General features: G+C 32.6%; 3 protein-coding genes across 3 annotated transcripts; 2 read left to right on the forward strand and 1 right to left on the reverse strand.

Annotated features, from left to right (window-relative positions):
* On the forward strand, positions 1–2,617 carry LOC106426946 (agamous-like MADS-box protein AGL3). Its single transcript, XM_013867679.3, has 8 exons — positions 1–483; positions 1,314–1,395; positions 1,484–1,545; positions 1,630–1,729; positions 1,826–1,867; positions 1,935–1,976; positions 2,073–2,245; positions 2,344–2,617. The coding sequence occupies exons 1-8, from the start codon at positions 299–301 to the stop codon at positions 2,432–2,434; spliced, it is 777 nt and encodes a 258-aa protein (XP_013723133.1). The 5' UTR covers positions 1–298; the 3' UTR covers positions 2,435–2,617.
* A 154-nt stretch (positions 2,618–2,771) lies between these two features.
* LOC106426947 (universal stress protein PHOS32-like) lies at positions 2,772–4,610 on the forward strand. Its single transcript, XM_013867680.3, has 3 exons — positions 2,772–3,326; positions 3,897–3,985; positions 4,065–4,610. The coding sequence occupies exons 1-3, from the start codon at positions 3,005–3,007 to the stop codon at positions 4,350–4,352; spliced, it is 699 nt and encodes a 232-aa protein (XP_013723134.2). The 5' UTR covers positions 2,772–3,004; the 3' UTR covers positions 4,353–4,610.
* Positions 4,611–8,741: 4,131 nt separating this feature from the next.
* Positions 8,742–10,631, reverse strand: LOC106426970 (cytosolic sulfotransferase 12-like). The gene has a single exon (XM_048740731.1). It carries the CDS (start codon positions 9,851–9,853, stop codon positions 8,882–8,884), a length of 972 nt encoding a protein of 323 aa, XP_048596688.1. The 5' UTR covers positions 9,854–10,631; the 3' UTR covers positions 8,742–8,881.
* Between the last annotated feature and the right edge of the window lie 1,218 nt (positions 10,632–11,849).

Below are 11,849 nucleotides of genomic sequence, written 5' to 3' on the forward strand. Positions count from 1 at the left end.
AAGCTTTTATTTGGCGAAGAATGGCTTTAGCACCTGCAAAAATCAAACACAAAGCTGTTCTCTTACAGCATTCCAACAAAAGAAGAACCGACAAGGTGGCCCACCACCACAACCAACACCTCATCCTCCCACCACCCAGTCACCACCACAATTCATGCCCTAGATTCAGAACCAGAATCCTTTCGACTCGATCTACACTCTACACATTTCACTTATATATACAATTCATGCCCAAAAGGAGGTCTGTTGGGTTTTTGGTTTATTGGTGAGAGGGAAATAGAAAAGAGAGAATATTAGGATGGGAAGAGGGAAAGTGGAGCTGAAGAGGATAGAGAACAAGATCAACAGGCAAGTTACTTTTGCAAAGAGAAGGAACGGTTTACTTAAGAAGGCTTATGAGCTTTCTGTACTTTGTGATGCTGAGATTGCTCTTCTCATTTTCTCTAACCGTGGCAAGCTCTACGAATTTTGCAGCAGCCCTAGGTAATATCATCTCTGATTCTTATAGCTCTCCTGATAGTTTCTATTTTTATCCTCTCATTTTCAAAATTTAGGGTTTTGATTCTTTAGGATTCTTGAGGATATATATATATATATATATATATATGAAAGTTTGGGTATTTCTTGATTATGTTAGAATTAAATTGTTAGTATTTAATTCCTTTTTTTATTTATCGGTTGTATTATGTATACAAATCTGGTTTCTAGAATGAGATTAAGTTAACAAAAAGATGACCATATAATAAGGGTCTTAGATTATCTAGATGATGATTACAGTTAGAGACTTTGAATAGAAAAGTACATAAAGTTTGTTTATAGAAGCTAGATATACTATATTAATAGTTGCTCAAAAAAAAAAAGATATCTAAACTATTAATAGTGAAAGCTTTACACATGAGATTAGTCTTGAAGGGGTTGATCCAAATTTCCAAAGAGACAAAGGATTGACCACTGGATATACAAACAATATACACAAAGCTGTAAAGAACACACAAACATACTTCGACTACTTATTTAAGTTAGTATCTCGAAAGTACTTCTAATCCTATTAAAGTTAAAGAGACAATTGTAATTATACTCATCACAAAGATTTTTTGTTACTTTTTTTTCCTTTGTGAACAATTAAAAAACTTCTTTTCTTGAAAGCCCATCATGAGACTGATACCGATCTTGATGTTCTTGGTTTTGTAACATAAACATTTGACAATGCTTAAAAAGGGTTTTTGTATGCCCTTTTGATATATTCTAAAACTTCAAAGTTTGATTGATCCATATATGATGAAATTCAATTATCATATTGTTGTATACATTAGTGGTATGGCCAAGACGATTGAGAAGTATAGAAAACATAGTTATGAAACAATGGATCCAAATCAGTCAGCTAAAGACTTGCAGGTACACCTTCACTCTCTCTCTATGAATTGTCAAAGACTGGCCTCAAAGTTGTGAAGTTGTCCTTAGTTAAATTATATCTTTAATGCAGGAAAAGTACCAAGACTACTTGAAACTCAAATCAAGAGTTGAGATCCTTCAACATTCACAAAGGTACATAGCTTGAATCATAGCAGATCTTGAAAAAGAAATGCTTACTCCAACTACTTAACTCTTCTGAAATTTGGCTCTCTCTAGGCATTTGCTAGGTGAAGAGATAGCCGGGATGGGAGTGAATGAGCTTGAGCAGCTAGAACGCCAAGTAGATGCATCACTAAGACAAATAAGATCCACAAAGGTATATACAATCTCAAGAAATAGACAAGTTTATATTGGATTCTTTGGTCCAAAAAGCATTTAGAGCAGTACTAACTATTGTTCTTTTCATTGCCAGGCTCGGTTTATGCTTGATCAATTATCTGACCTCAAAACAAAGGTACATAATGAGTCACAGTGTTCCAGTAATCTCAGTACCCCACGCCCTCATATTCATAAATTTACAGGAGGAAATGCTATTGGAAACCAATAGAGATCTTAAGAGAAAGGTAGTGCCATCAAAATGTTCTAACACAAGAAGTATAATTCAGTTGAGATATGATCTCTCATAACATTGTTCTTTCACTTTCTCTTTCTATTTCTAGTTGGAGGAAAACGATGCAACGGTTACTCAATCGCTATGGGGAGCTTCTTCTTTTGCAGAACATTCCCAACAACAACAGCAACAACAAGGCATGAGATCTTATCAAACAAACCTTCCAACTCAAGAAGTAGGTTTCTTCAAGCCTTTACAAGGCAATGTAGCATGGCAGATGAGGTATTCATCATAGAAAAAAATAGTTAACACCCATTGACTTGATTTTCTTCTGATCAGCGAGGTTTATCCTACAATTTGTGTATCTTTATATCAAACAGTCATTACAATCCTGGTGTGACAAATGCAAGCGACTCTGCAACAACATCCCAGAATGTTATTAATGGATTCTTCCCTGGGTGGACGGTCTGAAGCAATAATACATATGTATGTATACATGTGCGTGTTTTATAGATCAAAAATCATTGCTTGTGTAATTTAATTATTGCAAGGGAAACATAGTTCTTGATTACAAACTATGTTATAGAATCATGAGCTCAATGTCATACTCTCAGATTATTACCTTTTTGAATATATAACAATATTTTTGAGCTTCTTACAAAGAAAAATTGTGCGAGGCTTTTTTTTTTTTGGAAGCATCATAGAAATTATGTCGGATTATGACAAAACTATCTGGATTATAGAATATGTTTCTTTTAATGAGTTACGTGCCAAGAGATTTGGATTCTGAAACAAGTAGTGCTCTGCATTTGTATCTAGATTGTGATGTGGAGGATTATTAAAACGACTAAATAATTGTATTTCTATATATATAAAATTATGAGAACAAGTCCAAAGGGGGTTGTTAATTATTTTCATGGCAAGCACGTTCAAGAAATGGCTCCAACCAAAACCAAACAAGCAACATAGTATATATAAAACACAACTAAAAACTGAACGAACAGAGCAGAAAACAAAGAGAATAGAGAGAAGGACTTCAAAATGGGAAAGCCAGCTGGGTATTGGGTGAATAAGATTAGGACATCCTTCAAAGGAGGATCATCATCGAGCAAATCATCAGAAGATGGAAGTGCTTCTGGTTCTAGAAAGAGCGATTCGAAACATAGGAAGAATCAGAGAACAGAGGAAGGTAATAAGAATGCTGAAGCAGGAGTAGTTCAAGCTGAGAGTGGAAGGAAAGTGATGGTTGTTGTGGACACAACTTCACAATCAAAGAATGCTCTTCAATGGGCATTAACACATTGTGTTCAAGATGAAGACAATATCACTCTCCTTCATGTCACAAAAACACCCATAGGACAAGGTATATTTACACACACGTAGTTTTATATACTCATAGTTTTTTGTAATTCTAATAATACTAAGAAACGGGGTTAAGCAACCCCGTTAATGATGCTCTTAGAGCTATATCAGAAAATTATATTTTATCACGTGAGAAGGAATGATTTTTTTGGGTTTTGATTAGGCTTATTGGGTCTCAGATTTATTGTTGGGCTTAAATGAATCATAATGTATGGTTAGTTTAATCTTTTGATCGTCTATTTGATTTCCGATTTCATAGCAAGTGTTTTCATGTTATTTAGAAAGAATATTGTTAGTTGACCTATAAATGTTTCAATTTTTGATCAACTTTAGAAATAAATATAGCATTTTCATGGTTAAAATTAGTTTTAAGACTGTAATATAGAACAAAACGATTTAATTACTGTGATGATTTATTATTACATTTATTTTTTTCTTAATAATTTATATGAATTTATCAAAAATACGTTAAAATTGTATGTGTATATGGCCACGCTGGCAAGCTTGATATCTCTACATTAGTACATTGTTGAGTCCCTCAAATTCAAATAAGTTTTTATTATGTTCATAGGTGTAGATGAGACACAAAGGGAGAGAAACTCAAGGGCTCATGAACAAGTTCATCCATTGAAGAACCTTTGTCAACTTAAGAAACCTAACGTAAGCTTTTATTTCTGATGACAAATAACAGTATTCAAAATAACTTTGTGAGATTAAGGTTTCTTGTTTATATTTTCAGGTGAAGACGGAGATAGTGGTGGTTGAGACAGCAGAGGAGAAAGGGAAGGCAATAGTAGAGGAATCAAAGAAACAAGGAGCAGGAGTTTTGGTTTTAGGTCAGAGGAAAAGAACTTCGAAGTGGCGTGTGATATGGAAGCGGCGCACGAAAGCAGGAATGGGTGGAGGAGTTGTTGAGTATTGTATTCATAACTCAGATTGTATGGCTATTGCCGTCAGGAAGAAGAGTAACAATGGAGGTTACTTGATCACCACGAAACGTCACAAAGACTTCTGGCTCTTGGCCTGATGATTAAGACATCATTCCTTATATTGATCCCGAAACCTTCTTTTTTTCTAAATCAGAAGAAGTCTTTTTTTTTTAAATACATGTTTTATGAATATGATCGATGATCTGTATTCGTTATAAGATCTTTTATTTTTCTCATGTACAGACTTCATATCTGTTGATGTTTTTTCTTGTTCGGAAAGCCTCCAAAAATATAAATGGTGAATTGTATAATAAGAAAACAAGAAATATAACCAGAGCACATATATAAAAAATATCATATTATTGTTGTTCAATATGGAACACAATTACAAAGTTAAAATGACACTTAATACAAAAGGAAAAGAGTATTATACAAGATAGACAAATAATAATCCACCATTCAGATAAACAAGTTACATATATGTAATCAAATAGTTAATGTGTATGGATCTTGTTTTGGTAGAGAGTATCCCGTGAATATCACTTATATATTAATTGAAGAACACTAGAAACATTATAACATTAGTTTTGTAGGACGACCCACAATGGGGGTGTTGAAACTCACTTTCAACAGTTTAATCTCGTGTCGTGAGGTGTTGTACAAATGTGTTTGTCTACGTGGTATCAACAAAGCGTTGGAAAGTTTCAACAGCTAATTTTTTTTTTGTGGCCTGCACTGCCACGTGTCGTTATGTGGTTAACCGGAAACATTTAGCTTCCATTGCTTTGCTCTCATCGGATGGGCAAATTTCTTTGATATTTATCATCACCCAATAATTCAAACACATTTATTATATAATAAATTTGTTTTTAAAATATAAAAAATATATCAAAATTCAATATTTTTTTAATCTATAAATAGAGACAACTCTCATTTCATTTGGATACAGAAAAATTATTGATTTTCATTATAATCAATGATTTTAGTGTTTTAAAAAAATTAGTTAAATGGATCTTAATAATAATTATTTTAACATCCAAAACTCTTCTAATTTTCCGTTCCACTTCCAAAATCCCAACAATTATCAATTTCAAAACCAAAGTTCCAACCAACCCCAAAACATACCAAATTATAGTTTTCCACCAAATTTATTCATGCCATCATCCGTTCCGAATTATCCTCCAAATTATGGATCGATGATGCAATATTTTTCTCAAACAACATAATATATGTATTATTAATTAAAAAGTAAGCTAAGTATAATAATTCAAAATAAATATCATTAAAAATTATGTTTTTTTGGTTTTTAAGTTAATTATAATCAAATTATAAATATGTAATTATTATGTTGTAAAAACAAAAATATGAATTAAAAATTGTGGGGTAGGGTGTTGAATTATTTAAAACAAACCATTGTAAAAGTTTAGAACGAAGTGGATGTTGAATAAATTATGTGAAAGAGAGAGAATATGATGTGGAGTGTGAAAAAGAAAAAAATAACGGTGTTGAAAATGAGGATGTTATTGAAACCATTGTACATGGTCTAAGTTAATTACAAAGAAACCAGCTAACGTGTAAAGCTAATAGGTTTTCTCACTATCAAAATATAAACACCTTCTAATTACTAGAGTGTTTATATATAACTAGGTGGTTTCCTACACCACACCATATGCAGAAATAAAAATTTTAAAATTTAAATTATATTTAAAAGTAAATTTTGTTAATTTTCAGATTTCATTATTTTCTTAAAATTTTTAATCTAATTGTGTAAAAAATTAAGATAAAATAAATATTAAAAATATAGTTAATAATATATATGTATATATTTAAAATTATAATCTTTGAAAGATTTTTAATATATTTCTTTGGTTAAATTATATTAAATCAAATTCTATAAAATTAAAAGAAAAATTTATTAGGTATATAACTATTTAAACGTAAAAAAATAATATTCCTAATCAATATTAAAAAGAAACTAACTGTATTGGAATTATAAAATTACAATTGCTTACAAAAACTGAATAAATTTTGGATGAATTGTTTTAGTAATAAAAATTATATAATTATAATAATATAATTATATAATATTTCAAAAATTATAAAATATTATTATATTTCTATTTCTATTATTATCTTATATATTGTCATATTAATGATAATCTATGATTTATTATCATATTTTAAAAAAATTACCAAAAATATAAATCTACATTAAATGTAAATATCCATATAACAATTACATTTAAGTCATGTCATCATTGTTAGTATGTCATGTCATTATTATCTTTCAAAATTACTCTGGTGATAATACATGACAAATCACCTTTTAAATAATGTCTAAGAAACGCCACTGAAACCTTTCAAAATTAGTCTGATGATGACACATGATAAATCACCTTTCAAATAATGTTTAGAAAACGCCACTGAAACCTTATGCCAGCCCAAGTATTCTTTATACACTTATATCATTCATCTACCTTTTACCTTATTTGACATTGTTCTTTCCTTATTTATCTTTTTTATTCATTCTAACGTTCATTACTTGACGAGCGCTTGCACTTTACAAACGGTTCTTATTTACCTTTTTCCTTCCTATTGTTAATGTGCCTACATTAAAAAAAGTTACATATGGTTAGAATAACATTTAGATAACAATGGATTAATGCTATTATACGAGTTGATGTACTGAATTTCATAATATTTGTGTGCACTACACCCTTATAAAGAGAAGAGTTACCTTGGAAACTCATGGCCCTTGATTTAACCCAACGCAATATACAACAGGATTTAGTTGTAGTATAGTATAATTCTATTTCAAATACCAAAGTTTTAAACCAGCTTGTGAACTCCGCACATTGGGCTCACAATGCTTTCCTAAATCTATCAAGTTTTCCAATCAGAAAAAAGTCTATCTTTGTTAGCAAGCCTATTCAGTTTTGAACAATACGATTATATTTGCCTCATTTTGTTTGAAGACTTTTCCTATTACACAGATTGCTTTACATTATAAAGAAAGAGTGAAGGTACTATGAAGATGCAGCTTGCTGAGATGATATGTATCAGTTCGCGAAGTACTACAGGAGGTACTATAGGCGTGTGTCATGAAGATAGAGCTTAATGTGAGTTTGAGTTTTGTGATGTGCGTGGGCTTGCTGAGCTTAGAAAAGAAAAGATGATATGTGCTTGAAGACATATGAACGTTTTCCATAAAGCAAAAGGGAGTTTGCTTGAAGATGAAGTTTTCCATTAATGAAAATGAAAAGTTACCTTAAGTGTATTTGGAAGACTTGAAGAGCAAGTTGAAGACGTGGAGAGCAAGTTCTGGTATGCTATATAAGAAGGGACGTGGCTTCTAAGAAAGCCATACTTCAGAGAATAAAGAGAGAGGTTTCCTTGGTGTGTGTTACTGCTTGGTGTCGAAGGACATTCTGAAGCATTGTCTGATGGAGTCTGATGTGGACTTAGCTTGGTGGCCTTGGAGTTGGCGCTTTGTGTGGTGGGGTTAGCCATCGTGTGTAGCTCGTGGTGAGCGTATGGTGCATTGGAGATGATGTGCTTATGGTGTCACTGGTGTGCGTTGGGTGCTGACGTACTTGGTGAAGTACTTCCGCGGAGGTGGAAGATTGAAGCCTAGACTCAGGGGGAGTTTAGCAGAAGCGGTTTCATTGAAGAGATCTGTGAAGATTGCAGCTGTAGAAGACAGTGTTCTTCGATGCGTCGGATGGTGATCTATGCATGCGTGCTTGATTCCTAATCTTTGTAGATTGCTACTTAGAAAAGAGTGGTAAACACTAGTGTGTGTGTTGTATCATATAGCAATTGTAGGTTGCTCCTTGTTCTAAGTCAATGAAATCTGGACGAAGTTACAGGGATGTAGGAAACGAACCCCGTTAACAAATTTTGTGTGTTTTACTTTCTGTACTTGTTTTTCGTTGCCTCATCTGCACTAACGTACTAACCTTTTTGGTATTTTTCAGTACGCTCTGAACCCACAAAACCATATAGGCAAAGGCTAAGAACACTATCTTTTAAAGCCTAAGATGACCAAAGGCAACTAATTATGTAATGCACCAATTTGCTATCCATGTTTATACTTTTTATTATTACACATTATATTATACATTTTATCATTTTATCATTAATCAGACATGTAAACTATGTATGTTGGTTAATTTTTTATTAAACCAGTTTCATTAGTGCGGGTTTCAACCTAGTCCTTATGGTAAGCAAGGTTGCATTAACTGTATTTAATGGATATGTTTTTGCATGATCATCGTCCTTTGTTAACGTAATCAATGTCTACAACATCATATCTCATTATTGATTATTCACAACATAATTTTTTCAGCTGTCCATGTCCATGTGGAAAACATTTGGTGGACACGCCTCAAATGAATTGTTCGTGTGGACGCTATTCGGTGGATTCATCTCAACTCCTAATTAAATGTAGTTTTGTGATAAAATGTTATTTTACAAATTTGCGAAAATGTAATTTTATTTTTTTGAAAGAAAATACGATTTTGTTATTTTATGATAGTAATCATCAATGTAGAAGCTACTGACTATCATTTGACATTTTAATAGTGGTGAAAATAAGAAAACACAAACATAATCCATTTTATTCGTATTAGAAGAACAACAAGTAATTGAGACCAGAACCTCCAAACTTCTCTTCAGTGGTTCTATCTATTACATCTGCCAAGGACTCACTCAAAGTATCTCTCCATCCTCCAGTCTCTCCCTTTCTAAAGAAAGCATTAGTCTCTATTCCATTTGGCAGTTTCCATTGTCTATTAACTTCCAAACTACTCAAACTCTCAAAGCTACACAACTTCACAATCTCACTCACTTCTTCCTCTGCAGTAAAACCACATCCCAAGAACTCTGCCATTCTCTTGACCATATCTCCGGTCTGCTTCTTGAGCTCCTCGTATGTAACAAACAAGACCTTGTTCGGATTCTTGCGGCTTTCATACCAGTACTCCAACACATGATCCCAAAAGGGTCCACCAATAAACTTGCCTTGACAAAACGCTTCAACAGCTTTTTCAATAGGATAATCAGCGGTTTCTTGAGGAGCAAGTTTCTTCCCAAAATGCCATAAGGAAACAAACACGTCCTTAGGGTTTCTACAACAATAGACAATCTTACAAGACGAGCTCTTAATGGAAACCGGCAGAGAGTGATGCGTTAAGTGCGTTTGCATGAGTCTTGGAGAAGGCAACTTGGAGAAACTGACATCTGGAGATACGCAGTAATCTCCTTCCAAGTAGGGCACGTGCGGATTGGTAGCTAGAAGTGGATGGTTACCAGAAACAGGAAACTTGTTTTGGTGAATGAGAGCAAAGAGAAGAGCTTTTAACCAAGTCGTACCTGATTTAGGAATGGTGGCGAGGATTATGTCAGAATCTTTGGCTTCAAAGTGTTTTTGGCAGTTCACGATTCCTTGTAACATAGCTTTTGTGTGCCAACTTCCTTCGTATTGATACATTTGACTGACCAACCAACCTTTCTCGCTTGGAAGAGAAGAAAGCAGATCTCTTGTTTCTTGTGTCAGATTTTCATCTCCCAAGTAAACAGGAACAGACGATGATGCCATTGTCTAGAGTATAGATAAATCTAGAAACAGTTAGAAACTATGATATGTTTTTCCTTAAGTCCATCTCATCGAAGTTGTGTGTCTTTATATACTTGCGATAAATCTTTTGGTCCTAAAAAATAGCCACAACCTTACTTGAAGAGCTAAGGAGAATCATATCTAAGTAAAAAGATGAGATTATTAACTTGTGGAGCAGAAGCAAGTACTGGATATGTTTGGATGTTGCAATGGAAAAGATGGATCTAAAAAGTTATTAAAATTTCTTCAAATAATGAAAGAGCCAAAAGTGTCTTCCTGTCTTATCATTCCCCAATCTATTTTTTGCCTAAAATGGGTTTTCTCAACTCCTTTCTTCTTTTGTCATCAAAATCTTATTGATAGTGAGATTGCATTCGGCTTTTTGGAAACCCGGCCTTACGTAAATTAACCAAAAGGAAAAACCGGTAAACGATAACCAAACGGAAAGCTCCTTGCCTTTGTCCTTTTACCTTAGGCTTAAAAAAGAGGCTTGGAAAGGCTTCTCCAACAATAAGGAAATTGATGGGCTCAACGAGATACGGTTATGACAATAAGGAAATTCGTAGATAGCTTTTAAAGACGAGCAATTTAGAATTCCCATGTACAGTGTACTGAAATGAGTTCATTAAAAACAATTTCAAATCAACACTACATTTAGAGGTGTTATTGGTTTATATATTTTGATTGATTTAGAAATCCATATAGTATTTATAAATCCAAGTAAAATATGCAAATCCGGAGGTTTTCTCTCGGATTTGAGTCTTTGTATTTTTAACTAGAAAATCCAAACAAATCCATTCAAATCCATTACAAAATCAAATATATTAGTAAATCCGTACGATTGAATAACACTTGATTTGATATAGAATTTATGAATCATTAAACCAATAACACCTGATTTTAATACAGATTTGAAAATCATAGAACCAATAACACTAGATTTAGTTCGGATTTTCAAATCCATTAAAATATAACAACCAATAAATCTCTTTCTCTTCAGGCTTATTTTACTAAGGGCACTTCAAGGGCAGGTTCTTATTGGGTTTCATTGGGCTAGTAGATTGTATTAAAGTTGGGTTTTATGCCACTTTTGCTACTATATTTTTATTTTAATGCAAGAAAAAGTTCAAAAAAAAAAAAAAACACTACATTAAATCACTTGAAAACTATAATGCTACAACTCCTAAAAATCATTTTAACGAAACCGAATAAACAAAGCTCACCCAAGAAAATATATCAAATTTTAAAACCAAGAGCATAACAATGTCATATTTACCAGAATTTATTTTTGAGAACTCTAATCCGCTGCACGAGCATTTTAGCAAAGCTTCTAACTTAAAATTACAATGCAAACATAACAAAACACAACTAAACTCGTATGCAATTCTTTTTAGCAAAGCTTCTATCTTAAAATTACAATGCAAACATAACAAAACACAACTAAACTCGTATGCGGTTCTTTTTCTTTTTCAAAAAATAGCCTTAGAAAATTAAAATAAAGCATGGTTGGTAATATCTGTGAGTTATCTATAATTTAGACTCGTAAGTCGTAACCCAACTAAAATCAATGAACCTACTAATAACCCTCATCGTTTTATATGACTTGGCTTATTTGTTATTCATTATTTTGCGTTAAAATAAAATTAAAACATTTCTGATTTCTCTATTTTTTTTCGGAAATCGGGAATGATTTTTGTGTTGTTTTTCTGGAAAGCTCGATCAGACAAAGGAGTTATGATGATTACACGTCATGGGTCCATTTTAAACCACACAATTTGTTTCTGTTTGTTATGTTGCTTTGGATAGATCGATCGGACAAGTGGGTTATGGGCATGGACAAATTGTGTTTAGAGCATTTCAAACTTCACTTCATCTCGAACAAATTTTTTTTTATCCTATTTAGGGATTAATAATTTTTTTTTCATTCTATTTTAAAATAAAATATAGAGTGAATTAGAAATGAAATATGGAGCGAATT

This window comes from Brassica napus, chromosome A9 (genome assembly GCF_020379485.1).
Source record: "Brassica napus cultivar Da-Ae chromosome A9, Da-Ae, whole genome shotgun sequence".
In the NCBI taxonomy this organism is placed as follows: Eukaryota; Viridiplantae; Streptophyta; class Magnoliopsida; order Brassicales; family Brassicaceae; genus Brassica; species Brassica napus.